This window comes from Coenobita brevimanus, chromosome 39, assembly GCF_032717465.1.
Source record: "Coenobita brevimanus isolate Jiangsu-jjx chromosome 39, ASM3271746v2, whole genome shotgun sequence".
NCBI classification, from domain to species: Eukaryota; Metazoa; Arthropoda; class Malacostraca; order Decapoda; family Coenobitidae; genus Coenobita; species Coenobita brevimanus.
This window is the reverse complement of record NC_136992.1, coordinates 13,404,395-13,432,133: the sequence shown is the minus strand read 5'-3', so window position 1 is coordinate 13,432,133 and position 27,739 is coordinate 13,404,395. Positions and strand designations below refer to the sequence as shown.

Sequence of the window (27,739 nt, the reverse complement as noted above, 5' to 3'; positions counted from 1 at the left end):
CTAGTGATGCATGTGGTAACACACCAAAACGGACTGTAACGTGATATTGCTGACAGAAAGTTGTGTTGGACAAACTTAAGGGAGGAATGTAGGCGACAATTCTCCATCAGGACGATTCCCCGTCATTTATTTACATACCAGTTTATTTAGCAAGTACAGTACACTAGTTTTTTACTTATATGAGTTATAAAATCCCCCTGAAAATTAGTTATTAAAGTATTAATTAATCAATAATAAATATATTTATAGAATGACAGGGAATCGTCCATGATTTGATGGTGAATTGTCTTGGAACCGTGTGTTTGGGGTGAGTCAACTGTTCCAACAATAAAGAAGGAGGAACGTAGCATACGGGAGGCAGTGAAGGCCAGTGTACCAGACTGTGCTAAAGTTTCTCCACCTGTGCCTGTGAACTGGCTTGGAACCGTATGTTTGGGGTGAATGAGTCAACTGTTTGGACAATAAAGAAGGCAGAATGTAGCATATGGGAGGCAGTGAGGGCTTGTGCACCAGGCTGAGAAGTGTCTCCACCTACGCCTGTGCTTGTCAGGTTTCAGTGTTAAATTTCTTAACATTTTTGTTGTTTTTCATACTTTATGCTAGTTTATAAGGTGTATGTAGTGCATAAACAGTATTATTCAGATGTAATATAATTAGTAGACATGCGTAATTATGTGCACACAAGGGCAGAACATATACACGAATTTACCACATGCGCGAAGGGTCTGGGAACGTAACCCTCGCATGAATTATGGGCTTATCTGTCTATATATATATATATATATATATATATATATATATATATATATATATATATATATATATACACACACACACACACACACACATACACACACACACACACACACACACAGGTAATCCCTTGATTCACGCGAACTTTTTTCACGTGATTTGGGTTATCCACAAATTTTTCGTACAATAATTAAAACAAAATTATAGTATTCATTTAAATAATTTTAATATACGAGAGAAATAAGTAAAATATAAAAATGCCTACCTGCTGTCCGTGTGCATACATATATGTGTGTGTGTATGTGTGTTAGGGGGGGAGGTCAGTCTAACACGCACCACACAGACAGTTGAATCCGGCGTTCGTACCGTGTGTGACTCGCGAATTGTTATTTGTGGCTTATTTTTCTGCCTTCCAGTGATTGCTTGTCTTGTTTGCCAGTATGGAGCCTAAGCGTAGTGCTAGTGATGCATGTGGTAACACACCAAATTGGGTTTGTAAAGTGATGTCGCTGACAGAGAAAGTTAAAGTGTTGGACAAACTTAGGCAAAGAATGTCGGCGACAATTCACTGTCAGGACGATTCCCCGTCATTTATTTACATGCCAGTTTATTTAGCACGTACACAATTGTTTTTTACTTATATGAGTTATAATATCCCCCTGAAAATTAACTACGTATTAATTAATCAATAATAAGTATATTTATAGAATGACGGGGAATCATCCAGGGTGCGAATTGTCCAGACGGGGAATCATCCATGTTTTGACGGTGAATTGTCTTGGAACTGTATGTTTGGGGTGAATGAGTCAACTGTTCGTACAATAAAGAAGGCAAAATGTAGCATACGGGAGGCAGTGAGGGCTAGTGCACCAGACTGTGCTAAAGTGTCTCCACCTATGCCTGTCAGTTGTCTCGGAACCGTATGTTTTGGGTGAATGAGTCAACTGTTCGTACAATAAAGGGGCCAGAATGTAACATACGGGAGGCAGTGAGGGCTAGTGCACCAGTCTGCTAAAGTGTCTCCACCTATGCCTGTGCTTGTCAGCTTTCAGTGTTAAATTTCTTACATTTTCGTTGTTTTTCATACTTTATGCTAGTTTATAAGGTGTATGTAGTGCATAAACAGTATTATTCAGATGTAATATACTTAATACTACCTATCTATCTGTCTATAGCCCAACGCCCTAATCCCGCAAAGGGTGGCCGCAGACAAAACGCCTCCAAGTCACTCTGTCACCCACCATTTGACTACCCTTCCCCCAGTGCACTCCACCCTCCCTCATATACCTCTCAACTCCATCCCTCCACCTCATCCTCGGTCTTCCCCTCCCTCTCCCTCCCTCCACCTCACCTACATACACCCTCTTAGTTAGTCTTTCATTCTCCATTCTCCCCACATGTCCAAACCACCTCAGTGTATTTTTCCTAATCTTCTCAACCACATCCACATCCACCCAACAACGTTCTTTCACTTCTTTATTCGTCAACCTGTCCCTCCATGTCACTCCACATGCGTCTTTCAAGTAGCTCATTTCCACTGCTCTCACTCTTGACTTGTTCCCCTCTTGCAAGGTCTATGTCTTGCCTCCATACGTCAGGGTAGGGATCACAATACTATCATGCGTGACTTCTTAACATCCATACTCACCTCCCTATTTCTCATCACTGCTTTCAGTGAACCAACAACCTTCTCTCCCTGCTGTATCCTTTCACACACTTCATCCCCCAGGGTTCCATCCTTACTCATCACACTACCCAAGTACTTGAATGCACTCACATTCTCCATATCCTCACCATCCAACCCCACTGTGCATTCTGTGACTTCATTCCTCTCAAACACCATAACTTTACTCTTGTTTACATTAACATTGAGAGTCCTCTTCCTACACACTGTCCCAAATTCATTCGCCAAACCTTGCAACTCCCATTCATCTTCACATAACATTACTGTATCATCAGCAAACAACAACACCGGAATCTTCCAAATCTTACCCTCATTCATTAGAGCCAGCCCCAGATCCACTGCCCTACCTTGCACCTCCTTTACAACGCCATCCATGTATATATTAAACAGCCATGGAGACATCACACAACCCTGTTTCAGTCCCACATTGAGATCAAAGAACTCACTCAGCTCACCATCCAGTTGCACTGTGGCCCTAGCTCCTTCGTACATACTCTTCACAGCACTCAGCAATTTCCCATTCACTCCATATATTCTCAGTACCTTCCACATACCTTGTCTATCTATTCTGTCATAAGCTTTCTCCAAGTCCATGAAGGCAGCATACACTTTCTTTCCCTTTTCTAGATACTTCTCCACTAAACATCTTAGAACAAATATCTGATCTACACACCCTTTTCCCTTCCTAAATCCCCCTTGTTCTTCTCCAGCTAGCTCCTCTGTTAAATGCCTAACCCTATCAATGAGTATTCTACCAGTCACACTAAGAAGGCAAATACCCCTATGGTTACCACATACTTCTCTCTCCCCTTTTCCTTTGTATAAATGAACAATTATACCTGATTTCCAGTCCTCCGGAACCCTTCCCTCTTCCCATTCCAATCTATATAACTTCCATATCCACTCCACTACAATCTCACCCCCCATACCTCAGCATTTCACCACACACTCCATCAATTCCTGGGGCCTTTCCCATCTTGATCTTCTTCATTGCTTCCACTATTTCTGCCCTACTGATCTCTTCCTCCCTCCTCTCATCTCTCCTTCTCCTAGCCATTCCCCAACCACTTATACTCGCACTGCTCTCACTGTCTACATTCAACAAATCCTCAAAGTGCTCCTGCCATCTCCTCAGTTTCTCTCCCTTCTCCACCAGCAATCTATTATTCCTATCTTTCACTCCCCTACTATTTCCCCTTTCACACTGCCTTATTTTCTTTACCTCCTTCCAAAACAATTTCTTACTCTCTCTCCACATCACAATCAGATTCCTCCCAAATTCTTCATCCACTTTCTTCTTACTCTCCTTCACCAATCTCTTCACCTCCATTTCTCCTGATCACATATACCTCTCTCTTCTCTCTCTCATCTTCCCTATCTCTACTCGCTAGCCATTCACTATATGCCTTCTTCTTTTGTTCCACAGCTTGTTTTACCTCATCATTCCACCATGCTGTCCATTGCACACCCCTGCATCTCCTCCTCACTCCACCAACCAACTCACACGCTGCACCTATCTCTTCCGTGAATATCTTACATGCATCTTCCACCCCTTCCATCTGCTCTAACTCATACCTTCCCAGTCTTTCTTCCACTATGCTCTTATACTCTGCCATTCTCTCACTGTCTTGCAATTTCTCCACTCTTCTCACAGGAGCTGTTTCCTCCTGTCTTCCCCTTCATCTCATCAACCATTTTCTTTGCAGCTTTACCTTAGCCATCACTAAGTGATGGTCCGAGACTGCATTCCCCCACCCTCTCCACACTCCTGCATCCACCGCTTGTCTTCTCATTTGCTCATCCACACACACGTAGTCTATCATTGCCTTTCATTCAACAAGTTCACCATCCATCCTCCTCATAACCCTCCATGTACAGTATACCTGTGGATCATCTTATGCCGAAAGTAGTTAGCTATTGCTAACCCCTTACCAGCACAGATGTCCAACAAAGCATTATCATTCCCATCTACTTCAGCTGGCACACCGCACTGACCAACCACTCCATCCACTTGTACATTCCCGACTTTGCCATTCATGTCTCTAATCAAAAATACTCTCTCACTCCTCTCAAACTTGTCCATACATGCTTCTACTCTCGCCCAAAACTCATCTTTCACTCTTGCCACTCGGTCCTCTGTCGGCGCATACGCACACACGATCGCCCACGCTTGTATACCTACTTTCATCCTTACCCATACAATCCTTGCACCCACTATTCCATACTCTCTTATATTCTCCTTCCACTTCTTGCTTATCATCAGACATACTCTCTCTCTTGCCCTCTCATTCTCATTAACTCCTGCACATATTCCTAAACCATATTCCCATTCCCTCACCCTTTCACCTTTCCATTTAGTTTCAGTCAGTCCACATATATCCACTTTTGCATCCTCAAGCACCTGCACAGTCTCTCTCTCTTTCACTTCATTGTTCACTCCTCTCACATTCCACATCCCCATCCTAAGAATGTCCTTTGTCCGTTCCTTATTCGTCAATGTATGGTCCGTCCTGGTCCGAGGCGTTTTATTTGCTTGTTTAGTTAGTTCTTTTTACGGGGTGGGGCATTAACCCACCACCAACCCTTTTAGTCGCCTCGTACAACAAGCAGGGATACTGGGGAAGTATTATTGAAACCCCCCTACCCCGAGGGGTAATACTTAATACACCTGCGTAATTACGTGCACATGGGCAGAAGGTCTATGTGAATTTACGACATACGCGAAGGGTCTGGGAACGTAACCCTCGCGTAAATTACGGGATTAACTGTATATGTATATATATATATATATATATATATATATATATAGTATTTAAATGTATATATATATATATATATATATATATATATATATATATACAGTATATATATATATATATATATATATATATATATATATATATATATAAGCAACGTTGGGTCTGGTTAGTACTTGGATGGGTGACCGCCTGGGAACACCAGATGCTGCTGGCATCCCTACGTGTCAAGTGGGGTTGGTGGAGGATTAGTGCCCCTCCCTGTAAAACAAATAACTCTAAGCCCTTGACCACCCCATTTGGGATACATGGCGTCTGGCAATGGATGGATGGATATATATATATATATATATATATAGTATATACTGTATCTACAGTGGTGGGCAGCGCAAACGAAGAAGGACCTTGCGCAAGCACAATGCGCAATCCACAGTTCACTACTGTACCTTGCGCAAGCACAAGTGTGCAATTTTACAAATATTTAGCTTGCGCAATGTTGCAAAGCACAAGCGCAAATCATTTGCATATATTTGTGGGAATTTCTGTAAAATATTGAGATACAGTATTTAAATAAAATAGCATACTTACTTTTTTTTTTTTTATTATTATTATTTTCTATTACTGTATTTGTAATTTGCGCAAGTGCGCAATCTAATATTTAGGTTGCTCATTGCCGCTAAGCACTAGCGCAAACCATTTGCATATATTTGTGGGAATTACTGTAAAATATTGAGATATTTAATAAATTAGCATACAGTACTTACTTTTATTTGTTATTATTCTATCTATCTATCTATTGCCACATGCCTTAATCCCATAAGGGATGGCCACTGGCCACAAACAGGCAACAAATCATCTCCATGTCACCCTGTCCCCTGCCATTTCACTGCCCTGCTTCCAGCTCACACCCCCCTGTCTCATATACTTCTCCACTCCATCCCTCCATCTCATCCTTGGTCTCCCCCTCCCTGTCCCCCCCTCCACCTCACTCACATACACTCTCCTCATTAGTCTTTCACTCTCCATCTTCTCCATATGACCAAACCACCTCAGTATGTTTCTCTTAGTGCTTCCAATCACATCCACATCCACACCACAACGATCCTTCACTTCCTCATTTGTCAGTCCGTCTCCATGTAACTCCACATGCTCCTCTCAAATAACTCATTTATTTCCACGGCTCTCACTCCTGACTTCTGTCCCTCCAACAAGGTCAAAGCTTCACATTCGTACATTAGAGTTGGTATCACAATACTGTCGTGTAATAACTTTTTCACCCGTGGAAGTTCAAACAGAGGAGTGAGCGGGCTGCGAAATGGAGAGACAGGGAAACAAAGGCTGTGATGTTGCCAGTTTTACTTTTATCTGCATTTTCGCAAGACGTTTTATTTAACCCGCTGCATGCCAGTGCCAGTTTAAAACGGTTTGACATAATTCCGCGGCCAGTGCCAATGCCATTTTAAAACGATTTAAAATAAAAAACTTCACTGTGACCGCATTTTTCAAGATTCACGAGTAAAAATTGGCAGGCATGGAAGGTAACTGTTCCTCTACCATCCCTCATGCTGTCAAGGCCATACACTCACTTGCTCCCCCCCTTCACACTTGCTCTGCCTCACTCTGCCTGTGTGCCTCACCCAGTGCTGTACATACTGAAGGCATTTTGTTAATATTTTCATGTAAGTGTAAGTTGTAAATATTTTCTTGTAAGTGTAAGGACTATATAGTGAAGTCAAGTTGTACATACCTTCTTGTAAGTGCCAGGACTGTGTGTAATGAAGTCAGGTTGTACCTATCTTCGAGTAAGTGTAAGATAATGCATTCACAGTGAGAAAGACATGTAAATTGAGAAAGACATGTAAATTGTGATAGATGCTGAAGTAATAAGTAATCAGAAAAGTGTACTGAACAATGCTATACCTTCCCAGCATAAATACCTGAGTATACCTTACGTAGAAAACGGCTTTCTCACGTGCGTGGTGAGTGTGAGAGAGCGGCTATACCTGTAGACGAGTATGCAGGACTCAGTAAAACCGATTTCCGACCCTCAGTGAGCATTTTAATGGCAAAATTCGTTGTTTCCACATCAAAATCTATCATTTTAGCCCCCCCCAAGAAAAGGTCGAAAAATGGCAGGCACTGGGGTGACCCATAGGGCTAAAAATAGCCGGCACGTGGCGGTTTAGTAATTCATCATAGATATAGAATAGCGTATGTAATTCCTTACAGAAATCATTAAAACATATTATTTAAATCAAATATCCACAGCTTAATCAATTATTAGGCTGTGGATATTTGATTTAAATAATGTTTTAATGATTTTTGTAAGGAGTTGCATATGCTACTCTTAATAAATAATGTATTTTTAATGTATTATTATTTACTACTACTAATAATTTAAAAATATTAAAATACATTATCTCTGTTGAAGCGTTTTAAGAAATGCTACTGCCCCTCGTCCCTCCCGCCTACCCCCAGCAATCCAAAACCCTTGCGACCCGTTCGAGCCTCTCCCATCCCTTGTCCAGACATACGGGAAGCTCCCAAGACCACGTGTCCCTTGAATTGCGCAAGGTAGGTGCGCAAGCACAAATTTATTTGTGCAAGTGCAACTAAATTTGTGCTTGCGCACCTGCCTTTTTATGTGCGAAAGCACAATATTGCTTATGGTCTCATGCAGTGCGCAATGCACAAACGATATTCACCGGAGCGCAGCAGTGCGCAATTGCGCTTTGCGCAAGTGTTTGCGCACCTACCCAGCACTGTGTGTATATATATATAGTGTGTATATATATATATATATATATATGTACTGTATATATATGTATATATATAGATACAGTACAATCCCAGTTAACTGGGTGGCTTGGGGAATTTACCTTCCCGGTTACAGATTTTTCCCGTATTTCTGATTTTCAAGTCAAATCTATACAAAGGCTATCACAGCAGTAAATACAGTTCAGGTACTCACCAGTCACATTAGGGGTTACACTAAGAGATTCCGCCTGAAAAACTGCCTTGTAAACACACACCATGGTCATAATGGACGTGCGTGCAATGTCTAGCAATTTGCAGTACTGCAAATTGCACCAGTCCATTGTTTACCGAATTACTGTATTCATTATATGTACTGTACTCATAAAAATTGAAAAATAAAATAAAGAAATCAAAGCTTGAACATTTATTAGTGAACTGATGATGTGTTAAGACTGCACTGTAGAATTATCACGACACCTGTGCCCCCACGTGAGTTTGTTTACGTTTCCGACTGTTCTTCTTCCCCACCTGACCTCCATCACTCCACCCATCACCCGCCACTCAGTGGTTTTGAAGAAAATAAAATAAATGATGTACGTATGAAATGCAGGCATATTATTTATTTATTTTTCTTCCAACAAAGTAAACTTTCATTCTTATTAACATTTATATTCAGCCATTAGTGTTTTATAACGTTCGCCTTTTTCAAGTCTGTTGCATATATCCAGCTTCTGTTTCAAGGTAAGCACGATACGCTTACGTTTAGTTTGCACTTTAGGCATTTTGGAGTGTACAAATTACCGTCTATCAGAGGAACACAATAGCAAGAGAGCTTGTTTACTGTCTGGTGGCAAAATGCAGACTGGTGATTTTTGGAGGGTGTGGAGGATGACTGAATTCAAGTAGGGGAAAGAGGGGGAGAGGAGGGGTGGTTAAGAGGATTTGCTAAGGATTTACATTAGCCGGAAATGCCTTCAACTCGCTTTGTCTGACTTCACCCAGCCTCGCGTGACACAATCAAACGGTGGTTTGGCGGTCCATTCAAATTGGCGCACAGTTATAACTTACTGACATTTTTACCAGCCCTTGAATTTTCTCGTTGTTCTGAGTATTCCGTTTGTCTGGATACCGGATAGCTGGGATTGTACTGTATATAGATATATAGGGTACAGCAGGGAAGAAAGGTTGCTGGTTCCTTGAAAGCAGTGATAAGAAACAGGGAAGTGAGCATGGAAGTGAAAAAGTTACTACATGACAGTATTGTGATACCAACTCTAACGTACGGAAGTGAAGCTTGGATGTTGTTGGAAGGACACAAGTCAAGAGTGAGAGCAGTGGAAATGAGTTATTTAAGAGGAGCCCGTGGAGTCACATGGAGAGACAGGCTGACGAATGAGGATATAAAGGAGCGTTGTGGTGTGGATGTGGATGTGATAGGAAGTGTTATGAGGAACACACTGAGGTGGTTTGGCCATGTGGAGAGGATGGAGGGTGAAAGACTGACGAAGAGAGTGTATGTGAGTGAGGTGGAGGGGGGAAGAGGGAAGGGGAGGCCGAGGATGAGATGGAGGGATGGGGTGGAGGGGTATATGAGAGAGGGGGGTGTGAGTTGGGAGCAGGGCAGTGAGATGGCGGGGGACAGGGCGACTTGGAGGCGATTTGTTTATGGCCACCCCAAACGGGATTGAGGCGTCTGGCAATAGATAGATAGATGGATATATCTATATATATATCTATATACCTAGGGTGCTTCCCCCAAGGGAAGGGAGGTAGCTGAGACAGGATGATACACTCCCCATTTACTCATCCATTCAAACACATTCATTCGCATCTTAGCCCCAGAGGGGAGAAAGGACAGATCCTCACCTCACACTGCACAAGGGTCAACTGTGCAGTGCAATCAGTGACATCCACGGCAGGGCCCGACAGCAGAACTGGTTTACCCCTGCCACATCATAATAGACCCATCCCCTTACCCGCACTTGACCTGACTAGCTGATCAGACTAAATGTGGGAGAATATCCCCTCAGGGCTGTGTCATCATTTATTCATTCACAATTTCTCTCCATTTATTTCTGTCACACACAACCACTCTTCCTTGCTGAACAGACATCCCTCTTGCATCCAGCGCTCTCTTCACACTGTCCATCTATCATATTCGTGGTCTCCCTCTCAGTCTTACACCTCTCACATCAGATCTAGTTATCTTTTTCACCAATTGCTCATTATCCATTCTCTCCATATGCCGAAACCATCGCAACACCCTCTGCTCAACTCTGCCAGCCATCTCCCGAACAACTCCAGTTCTCCTTCGCCCTTCATCCTTTCGCACTCGATCCATATGCGTCACTCCACACATACTCCTCAGACACCTCATCTCCATTACATTCAAACTTTTCCTCTCTGCTACACCCATATTCCATGTTTCAGCCCCATATAACGCAGTCGGTTCCACAACACCCTCGTACAGCCTTCTTTTTACATCTATTCTAAGCGAACGACATCTAAACATATGTATATATTTATATATATATATATATATATATATATATATATATATATATTCAGTCAACCCTTGGCTATCACGGGTTTTGCTATCGCGTTTCATGGCTATCACGGACAGGTGAAATGCAACACGATTACCTTTATCGCGACCTCAAATACTGCTATCGTGGACGATGGTCGGCCAGAAACATTCAAATCGCGCGGGCTCCGCCCATGCGTATACTCGCGCCGTGATTGGCGCGACGTCACAGGCTACCCGAGCGCTGAGTGGCTCAAGACATGGTTACAGCTACCCATCCTTCCCGCCAAGGTTCAGAGAGAGTCCGCGTTACCAGTCGACAGCAGCTATAGCCGTGAAAACCTATTGTTCAACCACAATGGCCACCAATACCCCATCCAACCCTCCTACCATTGGTGCACTTAACGCGGCTAACCCAGGACGGCAAGTGAGGAAGAGGAAGAACCTGCCTTATGCTCAGAAACTGGAAATTGTGCAGCTGATCGACGGTGGTGAGTGCAAGTGCAGCGTGGGGAAGAAATTTGGTATCAACGAGTCCACGGTCCGAGGAATCTACCAGAAACGAGAGCACATAAGGAAGCACATGGAATTGGCATCGTCAGAGGGAGCCAGCAAAGCCTTGCGGAGTCGTAATCAGGTGCTCCTTAAGACAGAACAGTTGCTGGCCAGGTATCTTGATCAGCAGGCACGGAGGAACCAGGCGGTGGAGACGCGTGAGGTCATGGACACAGCCAGGGAGATATATGTTGGGGTTGCAAGGAAGCTGGCTATTGCACAACCACCATTGTTTGTGGCCTCCAAGGGATGGGTGGATCAATTTATGAAACGGCAACGGATCAAGAACAAGAAAATCAGTGGTGAGGCAGCAAGTGCGGACATGGCAGCGGCTAAGGAGTATCCCGACTTTTTAAAGCACGTGATTGAGGAGGGCCAATATACACCTGACCAAATATTCAACATGGATGAGACGAACTTCTTTTGGAAAACTATGCCCAGGCGGACATTCATCACAGCCAACTCTGCCCACGTACGAGGAAGGAGGGCGATGAAGGCACGGTTCACCCTCTTGTTTGCAATGAATGCGTCAGGAACATGCTGCCTTAAACCAACAGTTATTCACTGTGCTAAACGTCCACGGGCCTACAAGCGACAGGATATGAGCAACCTGAATGTGCACTGGATGTCTTCAAAGAAGGGGTACATGTCGGCAAAGCTGTAGCAAGATTGGATGAAGGAGGCGTTCATTCCCCAAGTCAAGAAGCATTGCGCCCAAAACAACATCCGCTTCAACATTCTGTTGCTGCTGGATAATGCCCCAGGACATTCACCTCTACTGAGGGATGCAGACCCTAACGTCAGAGTTGAATTCTTGCCACCCAACACGACATCATTGATTCAGCCCCTGGACCAGGAGGTAATATCTGTGGTCAAGTCTGCCTACTTGCAACGGCAATTCAGGATAATGAGGGAAGCTACCAAGGACGCCCAGCTCATCCAGCACCTAGTGGACAGTGATGGTGATGATGATGATGATGACGAAGTGCAAGGTGATAGTGAACATGACAGAAAAGTGTTTCTCTACTGGAAAAAGTACAATATTAAGCAAGCTGTGGACTTAATGGTGCAATGCTGGGATGATGTGACACAGAAGACAATTCATCACGCTTGGCGAAATATTTTGGAGGGGCTACCTGAGGACCGACGTGGGAATGTGGCAGGTGAGCCACAGTCTGTGCAGGCGGAGATTCAGGCAGCAGTGGAAGAGGCACGGCAAATTCCTGGGACTGGCTTTGCTGACACAACGGAGGACGACATTCGCGACATGATTCAGCCACCCCCTGTTACTGCAGCCGACATCCTAGAGGAGGAGAATGTGGCAGAGGAGGACAGGAGTGAGAGTGGTGAGGAGAACATCGGTGGTATTGCTGGGAGTCATGGGGGACTCTGCATAGCCAACATAAAGGAAATCATCGACTTGGGTGTAAGGCTACGTCATCTCATCGAGCAAGATGTTAGCGCCAACAGTGAGGCAAATTCTTCGGCGATTATGAAGGTACTGGAAAGTTACCACCAACAATACCATGCCCATATCAACAACCTACAACAACACCAGATAACAGACTTCCTACGCCGTCGCAACGAGGCTCAGCCCAACCCACAGCCAGGACCATCCCGTGAGCCTCAGGTGGATTCTGATAATGGAGCTGACGACTTTGAAGGTTTTGAGGGTCCCTTCCAGACTCCTGATGAAGCTGATCAATTCCTAGACGAGATAGAACGTCGGAGGGGTGGCCAGTAATACTCCACCCCAGCCTCGGAACCCCTTCAACCCGCCCAAGCCCCTCATCCTCTCCAAAAATGTTAAGTAAAATGGCTTATTACAGTTAATTCTGTTTTATTTATAACCTTTATGTACTGTACTGTTGTTAATTTGCAGCATTGGTTTGTAATCCCAGGTATTTTAGTGAAGGAGATGTGAAAATAGGGTAAGGTTGGGGTAAAGTTGGAGGTCGGGGAACCAATTAGAATTTTTCCCATTAGTTCTTAAGTATGGCTATCGCGATTTTGGCTATGGCGGGTCGCCTAGGGTACCAATTACTCGCGATAGCAGAGGGTTGGGTGTATATATATATATATATATATATATATATATATATACTGTATACATATACAGTACAATCCCAGTTAACCGGGCGGCTTGGGGAATTCACCTTCCCGGTTACAGATTTTTCCTGTAGTTCTGATATTCAAATCTATACAGAGGCGATCATTATCACAGCAGTAAATACAATTCAAGTACTCACCACTCACATCAGGGGGCACACTAAGAGATTCCACCTGAAAAATTGCCTCGTAAACACACACCATGGTCATAATGCATGTGCATGCAATGCCTTGCAGTACCGGTACTGCAAAATGCACAAGTCCATTCTGTTAACTACCGAATAATTTCTTGTATGTACTGTACTCACGTGGAAAACTAAAGAAATAAAATCCTGAATATTTATTGGTAAATTATCACGACACCAATGCTCCCACATCAGCTTTGTTTACGATCCCGGCCCCAACTGACCGCCACCATTCCGCCACTGTTTTGCACCATTCTGTTAACTACCGAAGTATTCGTTGTATGTACTGTACTCATAAAAGTGGAAAAATAAAGAAATAAAATCTTGAATATTTATTGGTGAACTGATGTTAAGACTGCACTGTAGAATTATCACACCTGTGCCCCCACAAAAGCTTTGTTTACGGTCCCGGCCCCGACTGACCTCCATCATTCCACCCTTCACCTGCCGCCAATCAGCTGTTTTGCACAAAATAAAATACATGATGTACTTATGAAGTGCAAGCATATATATATTTTTTCTTCCAACAAAGTAAACCTTCATTCCTATTAACATTTTTTTTTTCTCATCTCTGCCAGCACACATGCGTTCTAAGATGAATTTATGTGGTGCAAGTTAGAGCCAGTCTGTTAGGAAGCAAAACACCGGCTTTTGCTGATTTGCTCTCTCCCGAGATGTCTGGCTTACAAATTCCATGCCTGTCTTTGAAACGATTTAACCATCCAACACTAAAATCGCATTCGACTTCTGTATTCATTTTATTGTGAAACTCTCTTGCTTTTTCTTGGATAAGAGGACCAGAAATAGGTGCTCCCCTAGATCTTTCTAAGCAGAACCACTCGAACGATGAAGAGTATGCCTTTTTTCAATGGACTTACTTGTCTCGTTTTTCATGAAAAATTAATTGAGCTTGGATGCTTGGGTCTTGATATAAATCCTTGGATTTCCTACATTATATTCGGTCATCAGTGTTTTATAATGTTTGCCTATTTCAAGTCAATTGCATATGTCCAGCTTCTGTTTCAAGGTAGGCATGACACGCTTACGTTTAGTTTGCTCTTTAGGCATTTTGGAATGTTGAAATTACCGTCCATCAGAGCAACACAACAGCAAGAGAGCTTGTTTACTGTCTGGTGGTAAAAAGCAGACTGGTGATTTGTGGAAATTGTGGAGGGTGTGGAGGATGACTGAATTCAAGTAGGGGAAAGAGGGAGGAGGAGGGCTGGTTAAGAGGATTTACTAGGGATTTACATGAGCCAGAAATGCCTTCACCTCGCTTAGTCCGACTTCACCCAGCCTCGCGTGACACGATAAAACGGCGGTTTGGCGGTCCATTCAAAATGGCGCACAGTTATAACTTACTGACATTTTTACCAGCCCTTGAATTTTCCCGTTTTTCTGAGTATTCCGTTTGTCTGGATACCGGATAGCAGGGATTGTACTATATATATATATATATATATATATATATATATATATATATATATATATATATATATATATGTATAAAATAGATAGATAGATAGACATAAGAGGTGCTACCCAAAGTTCCATGAATTTGAACAAAGGGAGCCAGACGTTCGCAGCTTTGCCTTTTGCCACAAGGAGGAGTCAGCAGCACCCCTTGTGTGTAAGTGTGGCCCTGACCATGTTTGTGAGCAGACATGTTGTTGAGCTACATTTACTATTGTAAGGTGGTGTGTTTGCAATGGCGGACCTCATGGAACAAAGAACTTGCATCAAGTTCTGCGTGAAGATCAACAGGATGGCTGCAGAAATTCATCGGTTGTTTTAGCAAGCCTTTGGTGACAATGCTATGTCCCAAAGCAGAACATTTTTCTGGTACAAGCGGTTCATGGAAGGACGAATGTCCATCGAAGACGATAACCGTTCTGGACGACCGTCAACAGCAACAACACCAGAAAACGTCAGAAATGTTCGTCAGGCTATCCTTGCAGATTGTTTGACGAACTGTCTGTGATGTTTGTGATATCTTTGGACTGTCGCACAGGAGTGTGCACCGCATTTTGTCGGACGTGTTGGGCATGAGACGCATCGCTGCAAAATTTGTGCCAAGACTGTTGAGTGATGAACAGAAGGCACATTGCGTTACAGTTTGCAGGGAGCTCAAGAATCAGGTTAGAGATGATGCCACCTTCATCTCCAAGGTCATAACTGGTGATGACTCATGGGTTTATGGTTATGACCCGGAGACAAAGCAGCAGTCATCGCAATGGAAGTCTCCCAATTCACCGAGGCCGAAAAAAGCGCGTCAGGTTCACAGCAACGTTAAGTCGATTATGATTGTTTTCTTTGATATCCAAGGGATTGCTCACATGGAATTCGTCCCACCTGGTCAATCTGTCAGCGGGAAGTTTTACTGTGAAGTTTTGCAGTGCCTGAGGGAGGACATCCGCCGCAAATGTCCAGAACAGTGGAAGAACAAGGATTGGGTCCTGCATCATGACAACACTCCTGCCCACACATCAGTTGTTGTCCAGCAGTTCCTGGCTTCCACTAACACGGTAGTCATTCCCCACCCACCCTATTCGCCTAACCATGCCCCTGCAACTTTTTCTTGTTTCCCAAGCTGAAATTATGACTGAAAGGGCATTGATTTGGCTCGATTGAGGAGATCCAGACATAATCGCAGGAGGTGCTGAAGACTATCATGCCTGAAGCCTTCCAAGGAAGCATGGACTCATGGAAAAAATCCTGGGACCACTGTATACATGCCCAAGGGGACTACTTCAAAGGCGACAGTGAGAACTAGGAGGTAAGGTAATTTATCTTCCTACAATATTCAAATTACTGGAACTTCTGGGTAGCACCTCATACATGGTGTATATGTACAGTGTATGTATATACACTGCACACTTGAGTACCAAACTGGAAACCTTGTACGTATTATGCGGTAATGAAGAAGCATAGACAAGGTCTATATGTAGGTCTAGATTTTTTCTATCAGTTGAAGGATTGTTTTGCTGTAAAACTGAAACGAAGTTGCCAAATGTCGTTCATCTCCTAGTCTCAAGAGTTACTCTGCACTTATTGGCCCCATCAACTGCCTTCTTTCTTTTTAGATGCAGTAAACCACTTTTTGTAGACTACAGATAGAAGAGTGAATGTAATTGTTCCGACTAAATAAAGAATATAAAAACTAATGGATGCGGGCAGTTCTCGTTTTTCAACAGCATATGTACACTACCTGTGTACATAAACCCACACAGCCACCACATTTGCACACCACAAGTACGTGGAATGCCTCGCTCTCAGCTCATTGCTTTCGGTCTTCAGTTCTTTTCTCTCTTTTCTTTTCTCCATTCCCCATATACCCACTTACTATAATGAATCTTTAATACTTTTCAGTAGGACTTTATTAAGCTGCAAAACAGTGTCAGGGTAACAACATTCTTTCACACAGAATTGGGCAAAGCAATGAAGGAAATCTTCAGTAAATCACTTTAATATTTCTTCCATCCATATCCGATTTCCCGATATCGGCAGTAGATATTGTTATCGGTTCGGTATAGAAAAAAATGCAAATATCGGCGATATATCGGTTCAGCAGATTGTGTTGGTTACAGCACTAAAACTCAGTGCTTGTATTGCATATATTTTTCTTTGTGTATTAATAAACTCTCAGTTATCTGGTGTAACTCAGCCAAGCCTTACGCTGGTTAAAACAAAATGCCGGATGTTGCACAGTGCCCCACATTGCGTCGATATTCAGCGTTGAGCCAGATATTGCGTTATATCTGTCTCGAACCTCAATCCTGAAATCTTTCCTGTGAGTAAAAGATGAAAATTAAGCATAAAATACAGTGAATTAATGATACAGTACAATAATAGCTTACAGTAACACAGTGCAGGTTGGCTACCATTTACAAGCTGGTTGATACACCTCAGTGCCGGATATTGCATAGAACCGCTGGTTACGTCCCATGTTGGGGCTGGATATTGCATAGTCTCACTGGATATTGCTTTAATAGGGCCAAGCCAGCAGTGCCAGATATTTTGCTTTGGGCTGGATATTGTGACGACGGATAATTGAGAGTTTACTGTACAGTGCATAACAGTACCCTTTAATAGTATTCCTGTCAAGATACCTCCTACCTGATGAAACAAGCATGAAAGCTTGAAAATACATTTTCTAATTTTGTTTTTCTTCCCTCATCAGTAAGGATATGTGTGTTGAACAGTTATGTGAATTGCTCAAGGGGAAGAACCATATCCACAAATGGAAATGTTGTTTTTGTGGGAAGATACAACAGGTTTGATCCAGCGTGAACCCAAACTATTGTTTTGTTCTATTAAACCAGTCATTCTGATTATTTTTGTTTTGTTTTTAAATATAAATGCTACCTCCAGCCAGGTTTATCCATAGCTTCAGAAAGACTTTCTAAAGTAGAGTGATTAGATATAGGATTCCTCAACCTCATCATTATGAGGGGGCTTTCTGAACGTGAGTAAAGTATTATGATGGTAGTAGTACTAATAAGTAAAAATATGTCAGGATAGTGAAGGAGTTAATATTTCTGTGTGTGGATATAATCGTAGCATCTGTAAGGATACGTCATCCCTCAGTGTTTTATCTACTTGGCAGGACTGTCTTACTGTGCGAGGTATGCAGGCCCTGCCAGCACTGCCAGAGTCTCTGAGCATCATAGAGATGGGAGGACAGGAAGCAAGTGAAGGCGAACCACGCACACTTGGAGCTCTCTATCTCAACATTGGACTACAGGTAACTGGACAGTTCTTACATGTTGCATACTTTTGATATACAGTATATATCTATATCTATCTACCTATCTATCTATCTGTCTATCTATCTATATAGTTATATATATATATAGTTATACATATATATAGTTATATATATATATATATATATATATAGTTATATACCGGTATATATAGTTATATATATATACTGTATATATATATATATATATATATATATATATATATACAGTATATATATATACAGTATGTGGTTATCTATCTATCTCTCTATCTATATACTGTGGAATCTCATATTTCGATTGGCATATGTACCTAAAAATCACTGCGAAATTCAAATCATCGAAATTTAAACTGAACTTCTTATGGGAAATATTAGTTTGGGGCTGGGGCCTCCGAACCTAACTACCTAAAATCATGATTTTTTGCTCACACCCCCTGTAAACTTTATGAACTATAATTGTGGTTAAGTAACTGTAGTTCTGCATTGCATTGCCATACTGTCAGGAAGTGTATACTTGGTGTATTTCTGCCCTTTCCTGTATTGCCATTTCTCCTTTGGCTGCGAAGATTTAGAGGAGCCAGGCTGCTCTCATTCATTACCACTGCTACCTGAAGCACCACTCTTGCTTGCCATCTTGAAACAGTTAAGTTGCGATGAAAATACAAAGAAAATACATACAACTGAATTGCAGTGAAATGCATGTCCACATGTGGAAGGTACAGTCTGAAAGTGCGGCACTTGGCTGTAGAGGGCTGGCTGCTGGCAGGACAGTTGCAAGATGGCCGCCGACAACAGAGCATCGCCTTGCACGTGGCTTGTTGTTGTTGGTGCCTACTTTCATATGGGAGCTCTTGTCCTTAAAGAACATGACAATTTTTTTTCTCAGTCTCCACTATTCATTTCTGTGTTGCTCCTTATATTCATAATTACCATACTTCTCTTCGTTTCAGTATTCTGCCATACTGTATTTGCGACCACCTGTAATTCGTTTTGTATTAGTTTTTCTACTATTGATTCTCTTCCTTTAATTTCTCTTGTTATATCTTCAAGTTATTAAAGTATTGATTAGTTAATAATAAGTATATTTATAGAATGACGGGGAATTGTCGAGGGTGCGAATTGTCCTGACAGGAAATCGTCCATGTTTTGACGGGGAATTATCTGACAGGCGAATTGACTTGACAGTGAATTGTCTCGGAACCATATCATCATATGCTTCATATACTGTATGAATAAATGATGTTGATTTTCATTCTCTTCTTGACACATGTCACATACGATATTAGGTTATGCTCATACTTTTTCTTATAATTTTCCTTCACTTCTAGCATTTTGGTTCGCATCAAAAATATTATCTTTCCTTGTTTTGGTTGGAGTCTGGCCCTGAGAGCACATGTCACATACGATATCAGGTTAGGTTCATGCTTTTTCTTATCATTTTCTTTCACTTCTAGTATTTTGGTTCGCCTCAAAAATATTACTTTGCTTGTTTTGGTTTGAGTCTGGCCCTGAGAGCAAATGTCACATACAATATTAGGTTAGGTTCATACTTTTTCATTTAATTCTCTTTCACTTCTAGTATTTTGGTTCGCATCAAAAATATTATCTTTGCCTGTTTTGGTTTGAGTCTGGCCCAGAAAGCATCGAAATATGTGACTTTGCATCAAAAGTAAGGTAGGCAAACCACTCCAAAATGCATCGAAATTTGATTCATCGAATTCTAAACTGTGGAAATCTGAGATTCCACTAATATACATATATATATATATATATATATATACAGAGATAGCCCGATTATCCGGGCTATATGGTGTTAAGGGGTGCCCGATTAGTCCGAAAGCACGATTAATCCGGCAGAAACAAAACACAAGTAATGTACTGTTAGACTGATTTATTTACCAATAAATGTACAATTTAAGTACCAGAAAGACCTTTCCAGTTCAATGTATATTCCTCCAGCTTGTTTCAGTAGTTTTCAGGCTATCTTCAGTTCGGTAAGTCATGTTGTCTTACTGAAAGATTTCCTCTCTGTTATTATCGTCACGTTCTAAAGCTGTACCTATGATTGTTTCCAGCACAATGGACGAAACTCATCGTACTCAAATGTGGACTTCGTTTCCCAACTTCCCAACTGAATATTAGGTTAGGTTACATTATTAGGTGCAGTTAAGCTAGGTTAGGCCAGGTTTAAACACTTAGATCAGAGCAGTGTCTTCTGCCATTACATTAACGAATCAAACAAAGAGTCGTCACACCAGAACAGCTGAAAACAGCGGGGAAACAGATTTAACAAGAAATGTTCATTTACCAACCCAGAAATAATCAGAAAAATATAACAGACTGTCTAGATGAATTGATTTGGTAAGGTGCTTTTACTGCTTACAGCAAAGCGTATGTTTACCCCCCTCAAATCCTCAATGTTCGTGGGTTCAGAAATTTGTGTGCTCCCGTGGTAGACCTTGAAACCATTTTTTCAAAGTTATAAAGTCAGTTTCTTTTTCTTACAGATGTGAAAAGACTCATCTGGTACACCTGGCTTTTTCCCCTCCTCCCTAAACCCATCTTGTGATTTGTTATGATTATTGAAAAAAATTAATAAAATTAGGGGGCATGTTACATTAGCATTTAAACATAAAATTAGGGTGCATGTTACTTTAGCATTTAAACATATCGGCGAAAACATCTGGGATGAAAGGACCTCCTAGCTGTTTGGGATGGTAGAGTAGGGTCGTGTAAACATACTAGTGACCTTCGTTCTCTTCCCATAATTGTTCGCAGTTTTTAATGGCTCTCCCTAACTCAATCACTGACACCGGTACAGTAAAGCGTTGTTCAAGGCTGGCAGCCATGAAGGGGTTAATGGAATATTATTGTTTGTATCAATACTCTCTCTTTCACACATACACAAACGAACAAAAGAATGTGCAATAAATGTACACTTAACTGTAAGGAGCAGAAATAACTGTATGCTCTGTCGGTCCGAAATGTGTTGGGAAGCGACATCGAACAAAGAATGTGGAACTGAATGCCTCCTTAAGAGAACATGTGAGATGAAAGTATTTTTTCTTATTAGTAAACATTTTTGTTCCATTTCGTCCCCTATAATTGTGAAACTCACAAATTTTCATCCAAGCATACAGCCTAATAACCTTACCAATTCAATTCATATTGCACGTTTGTTTTTCTGTATTTTTCTGCCTATTTTGTGGGTTGTAACTTACGTTTGGCTGAAAGATTTCCTCTCTTATTATCATAACATTCCTTAAGCCTTACGTTTCCGGCATAATGGAAGAAAATTACTCATAATTAGGGTGCATGTTACATTAGCATTTTAACATATTGGCGAAAACATCTGAGATGAAGTGACAGGTCACCTGACTGTTTGAGATGGTAAAGAAGAGTCGTGAAAACATACCAGTGACCTTCGTTCCCTTCCCATAATTGTTGGCAGTTTTTTGTAGCTCTCCCTACCCCAACATCCATGACACCGGTACAGTAAAGCATTGTTCGAGGCTGGCAGCTATGATGGGGTTAATGGAATGCATTATTGTTTGTATTAATACTCTCTTTCACACATATAGTACACTTAAGAACAAACAAAAGAATGAACAGTAAATGTAAAAGGAAGAAATAACTATGCTCTGTCGGTCCGAAATGTGTTGGGAAGCGCGATATCTAACGAAGAATGCAGAACTGAATGCTGACTTACGAGAACACAAGATGAGTATTTTTTTTTTTTTTTCTGATTAGCAGACATTCTTGTTCCATTTCGTTCCCTAAAATTGGGAAACCCATTACTTTTCGTCTAAGCATACAGCCTAAAGACTTCACCAATTCTCTTCATATTCCTCCAGTTTGTTTTCTGTGTTTTTCTGTTTTGAGGGTAGTAAATTACCTTCTCTTGCTGAAAGATTTTCTCTGTTATTATCACGTTCTTTAAGCCGTACCTACGATTGCTTCGGGCCTAATGGAAGAAGCTCATTGTACACAAAAGTGGATTCAGTTTCCCAACTGGAGCCCAGGTTAGGTCAGGTTAGATTGAATTAGGTTAAATTATTAAGTAGTTAAGCAAGGTTAGGCTAGGTCAGGAGTATCAGTTGCGTCACCAAACTCCACCCTACCACCCTTGTGATCGAGTTGTGAGCAGGAGGTGTGGGTGGGGGCAGGGTGAGCAGACTCTCTCTGGTTTACCCATGCCTCACTCCCTAGCAACTGTATGCTTCCTGTTTAACCCCTACACCGCGGGCTTGTTTACCAATGACTTGCGTGTGCCGCGGGGTTATTTGGGCTCCGACAGACTCTCAAAAAATATTTGCCAAAAATCAGTTATTAGTCCTAGAATAATAAAATTACATATGCTTATGGCACATACCTTCAGCTTTCTCATGGAATGATTGTTGAGCCTTCGTCGGTTACCGTAGGACTTGTGGAGACCTCTGAAGTAGGGTAACAAAGTCTCCACTTTACACTTCCCGACAACCCGTAATATGATTACCACAGCCAGATACAAACACTATAAACACTATTCTACAATTTTCAAGTAGTTTGGGATCCATACTCAAAAAAAAAAAAACACTGTGAAAGCAATGGAAATTACGAGCGCGTCTGATCGTCGCACTGGCACTAGTTCGCTCTTGGTAGTCTGTCATTTATTATTCATAAAACCCCTCACACTTTATATTTCTATTACTATATAACACTTATATATATCTACAGTCTTTATCCATAAGTTTCCTTCAGTAGTATTAGTTTATTGTCACTGTAGGGATTCAATTTCTTTCAGTAAAATACGTAGCATTCACTTTCTCGTCCTGTATACTGGCATTGAGAGTGAATGTCACTTTCATCTTCACTCTCATAACTCATAGCATTCAGACATGCTAGAGTGAAACTTTCACTTTCATTACTCCTAGGGTATATACTCGTATTCTTATAATACTACTCATTTACATTTCTATTTACGTTCTCTATTTTATTTACGTTATTTACATTTCTATTTTATTTACACTGTGTTGTGCACTGTCACTTGAAATAACTTATAAAACTATTTTCCATTGTTCACGTATATTTACATTCATTACTTTCACTTGCTGTTTACACATTATTTACACATTATTACAATTCCACTTGCACTGTTTTACTCAATAGAAAGATCGTAGTCACTCTTTTATCAATTGTCAGCCCTTTACCTCTTTCCACACGAGGTTTAGTAGGGGGTAAAGGTCACAGAGCCATTTGCATGGGGGTGAAAAAAGGCCTTGAAGTCAGCAAGATGAAACATACGTCCTCTCACTTCGGAAGATGAGAGTACACTGATAACGCAGGGCCAGCCAGCTGCCCTGGAGGCCTTTTTAGGGGTTATTCAGAGTTACCAATATTACTTCTTGAAACAGCTAAGTCTAGCACTGATATGATTTGCAGGAAATCTAGACAATACATTATAAATTTGGTAGTTCCAGGTGAATGTAAATATCACTTAGGCTTCTCCCTTCCCTTCTTACATGTATATTTATTACGAAAATAGATTAGAGGCCTACTTAGGAGATATATAATCAGAGCTACCAATGTTAAATCTTGAAACAGCTTTGTGTAGCACTGATATGATTGGCAGGAAATCTAGACAATACATTATAAATTAGGTAGTTCCAGGTGAATGTAAATATCACTTAGGCTTCTCCCTTCCCTCCTTACATGTATATTTATTACGAAAATAGATTATACGGCATATTTCAAGGGGAAAAAAACAGCGAAAATTAGCGAACGAGTGCACGTGAGGTGTTGTCAGGTGATAATTAGCCAATTCCAGGTGTATGGCACTCTCACTTACCTGATTTCTTTCTTGTATATATTATTTGGTATAAGAATACGACATAGGGCTTATTTCAATGGATGAAATCAGTGAAAAATTCCAGGGAAGATTTACTTAGCGTAGCATGGCCGGGCAGGCGAGAGGATAGGGTAATGGAGGGGGGGTAGGGAGGGGAGTCAAGAACGGGGAGAAATGGCTAAATTGTCAACAATGGATGGGAGTACAGATGAGATTAGGAGTGCTGACTAGTGTTGGACATTGTCAGTACTGATAGATGATACAAGCCCCCACTTGGAAGCCCGGGTGAATTCAAAATAACACAGAATCACAAAAGCGACGCCCCGTGGTATGATCCCTTGCTCCCAAGCGTCACGAAAGTGACGCCCCGCGGTTAAGGGGTTAAACCAGAGCTAGCGTACGGATAATTCTATATATTACTATACCACTGAACCATTCGGTCACGGCCCGGATATACTGAAAGCTGGATAATCCGAGCCTGGATAATCGAGCTTCCACTGTATATATATATTTATATATATATATATATATATATATATACATACATATATGTACAGTAGGCTTGCACAGTGCACGACATCTCGGTGCACGAGTGACCAAAAATCATGACCAAAAACCTTGAATGCGCGAGTTTACCTCACAAAACACGAGCTAGAGGCAAGAAGTGGCTTAAAAACGCCATTACCCAACAGTACGCGACCCTCACCACAGCACAACGTGCCAATAGTCACCTAGAGGCTTGTGAGGAAGGTGCTCAAGACGAGTCTACAGTAAGATCTCGCCAATAACAACTTCAACAATAACGTTTTCGGCAATAACAGTTAGTTAGAATAGATACCCAGTTTCTGTATTAATGACGTTTATTTTGTGAGTGCCAAGTTGTTATACTGCCAGTACATCCATAAATGAGGAATTAAACAAACAAGCAAGAAGAGATGAACGAAATTGCCGAAAATGTGAGCAGTAATGAGGAGGAGAGGGAGGATCCTCCCCTCACCACCTCCCCTGACTTGCCCACTGCCATCCCCTCCTCCTCCACTACCCCACCTGATTCACCAACCGCCTCCCCCTCCACCTTCACCGCCCCACTTGACTCACTTGCTTTACCTGGCATGCCTGCAACCCCCACCATAATGACTGTTGCTGCATTCTGGAAGAAATGTAACATTTGACAGGCTGTAAATCTCTTTGTCAAAGCCTGGAATAATACAACATTGGCAACCGTTAAACAAGCTTGGTGCAGCGGTGGGGGCACTGTAAGTGCGTTGCCGCGCCTCAGAACCCCTGTTGTTTAAGTCCATGAGGCCTGTTGTCTACTGTTGTTAAGGTGACTGCCCATATTTTTGTTATTGTAGCTATATCTGTAGTACAATGTCCGAGAAATTTGACCTTTTATGTCTCTAAGGGCCAAAAAATGTCCTGGTATTAGGGGGTACCACACGTATGTAATTTTTCCCATAAGATTATGTATTCTCAGTGCGCGAATTCACACTGCACGAGGTCGTGGACCACCCAATCTCTCACGCACTGTGCAATCCTACTGTGTGTGTATATATATATATATATATATATATATACAGTATAAAATCATCATCATCATCATCATCCGGACCTCCTTTTCCATCCCAGGGGAGGGTGAGGAGTAGCAATGTCCAGACATCTCAAATTTGCTCAGTCCAATGGGCCACACTTCCATTTACTCATCATTCAAGTCCCCAGAATCCTGGCTCTATCGGATACGCCAAAAACATTCGCCCCTTTCAGTAGCTTCACATAAACGTATCCGATAGAGTCAGTCCGGATGCTGCCAAGTTAAAAGGGGTGCCAAATCCCTGATCATGCACTTCTCCTCACAACATTCATTCAGCCAGCTCAATCTCTTGTCAGTTCACTAGCCTCACCGACTTCCAAACCTCTCTTCCTCACACTCTCGTCCACCATATCTCTCCACCTTCTTCTTGGCCTACCTCGCCTCCTCCCCCCTTCAAATTCGCTCAGATGTTCCTTTTTCACCACTCTATTGCTATCCATTCTCTCCACATGACCATACCATCTACGCTCTTCGATTCTGGTGGCCACCGACTTCTTCACTCCACATCTTTCACGAATCACATTTCTTTGTATCCTAGCCACCCTCAGCACACCACTTACATTCCTCAGCAGTTCCATCTCCATTGCTCTTACTCTTGACTTTCATTTCCATGCCACACCATAGTCTCATCCATATGATAAAGTTGGCATTAACACTTCTTCATGTAAGCCTTGTGCAGGTGCAACATTCAAGCCTCTTTTTCTTGTCAAGGCCTTCATTGCATCAGCTGTTTTTCTTCCTTGTGTCACTACTTTCCACATCTTTTGCACATTTTCCTCTCTTTTCTATCACTGTACCCAGGTATTTGAACTCTCTCACCAATTCCAGTCTCTCTCCATTAACTGTAACATCACACTGGGAGCCACTTTCTCTCTTGATTACCATCACTTTACTCTTGTCTTCATTTACTTTTAGGGCACGATGCTCACAGATATCAGCAAAACTCTGCACTACCCTACCAAGTTCTTGTCTGGTAATTGCCAGCAGTACTGCATCATCAGCATGCAACAAATTTGAGATATTCCATCCATCACCATTCATTACCAATGCCATCCTCCTCTCCATTACTTGTGTTTTTACTTCTCTCATCACCCCATCCATATATACATTGAATAACCACGGAGACATCACAAATAACCTTGTCACACGCCCACATCGATTGCGAACCATTCACTTAGATGCCCATTAACCCTTACACATGCGTCACTCAAAAAAGCTCTTGATGCCACCTAGCAGTACATGTGCAAAACTTTCCACAATCCTTATCTCTCTCTCTTTCTATTTAGTGGTAGGTGGGGGCGCTCACCATCCACTCAGTCGATGTAGTTCTGCTGTTGGGTGTCTGCCCTTTCCTCTCCTCCATCCTTCTTTCCTTCCATCCCCTTTTGTCTTCCTTTCCTTCATTCTTTCCATGTCCTTCTGCCTACAGGTAACTTTACACACCCTCTTCTGTCTTTCTTTCCTTCATTCTTACCTCCCTTCTGTCTTTGGGTGACTCTACACTGAGTGACACGCCAAATGGTTTCCTGTAGACCAGGAAACCATTTACTACGCTGGGTGGTAACCCTATGACTAAACTTTGGCACTTGGTGGTTTTATGGGTAATTATTGCGCTCCAGTGGGATTGAGTTGGTGAAGGTTTATATCCAAGGGATGGTTGGGGTTGATTGCTCATGTAATGCCACTTAGGAATGAGTGAGGCTGGTCACTCTCATCTTAAATGTCAGGACCAACTGCCTAGTGCCTGGCACCTACGCTTCCCATGGGGCAATGTAGGATTGGATGATGGATGGATGGATATATATATATATATATATATATATACAGTACCCTCGCGTCCAACACGCGTTTGTCCAGCATGATTCGCGTCCAGCACGGAGAGCAAAAAATTAGTATGATTTAAGACAATTTAATTACTGTAACATGGGTGCATTAGCATACCACACACGGAGCTCCGAGAAGTGGGCGAAATCCGCAGAGTTCGCCTCTAGCATGATCACCCCCGGTCCAACACGGTCATACTGGACGTTCCTGTGATGCTGACAGCCAATCAAAACTTCTGATCAAGTTGCCTCCCCCACCCGCTATCGTGACGTGATCGTGATGTCGCCCAATCAAAAATGCTTCTGCTCTCACGTGATGTTTTGTTTAAATTTCTCCTGCCACAGTGCCACTCTGTTGCATAATTGGCATTGGAAGGTGCTTTTTTCTCGCTGCATTTTCTGCCCTTGCTACTACATTTTATCCTGCT

The 27,739-nt window shown here is 42.0% G+C and overlaps 1 protein-coding gene across 1 annotated transcript in view; it reads left to right on the top strand.

The window, feature by feature from the left end:
- The window catches only part of Sf3b3 (splicing factor 3b subunit 3), a 262,909-nt gene that overhangs the window by 171,995 nt on the left and 63,175 nt on the right, over positions 1-27,739 (top strand). The window contains exon 14 of the mRNA XM_080270145.1: positions 17,930-18,067. Within this exon, the coding sequence (XP_080126271.1) occupies positions 17,930-18,067 (138 nt within the window). The remainder of the gene's footprint in view (positions 1-17,929; positions 18,068-27,739) is intronic.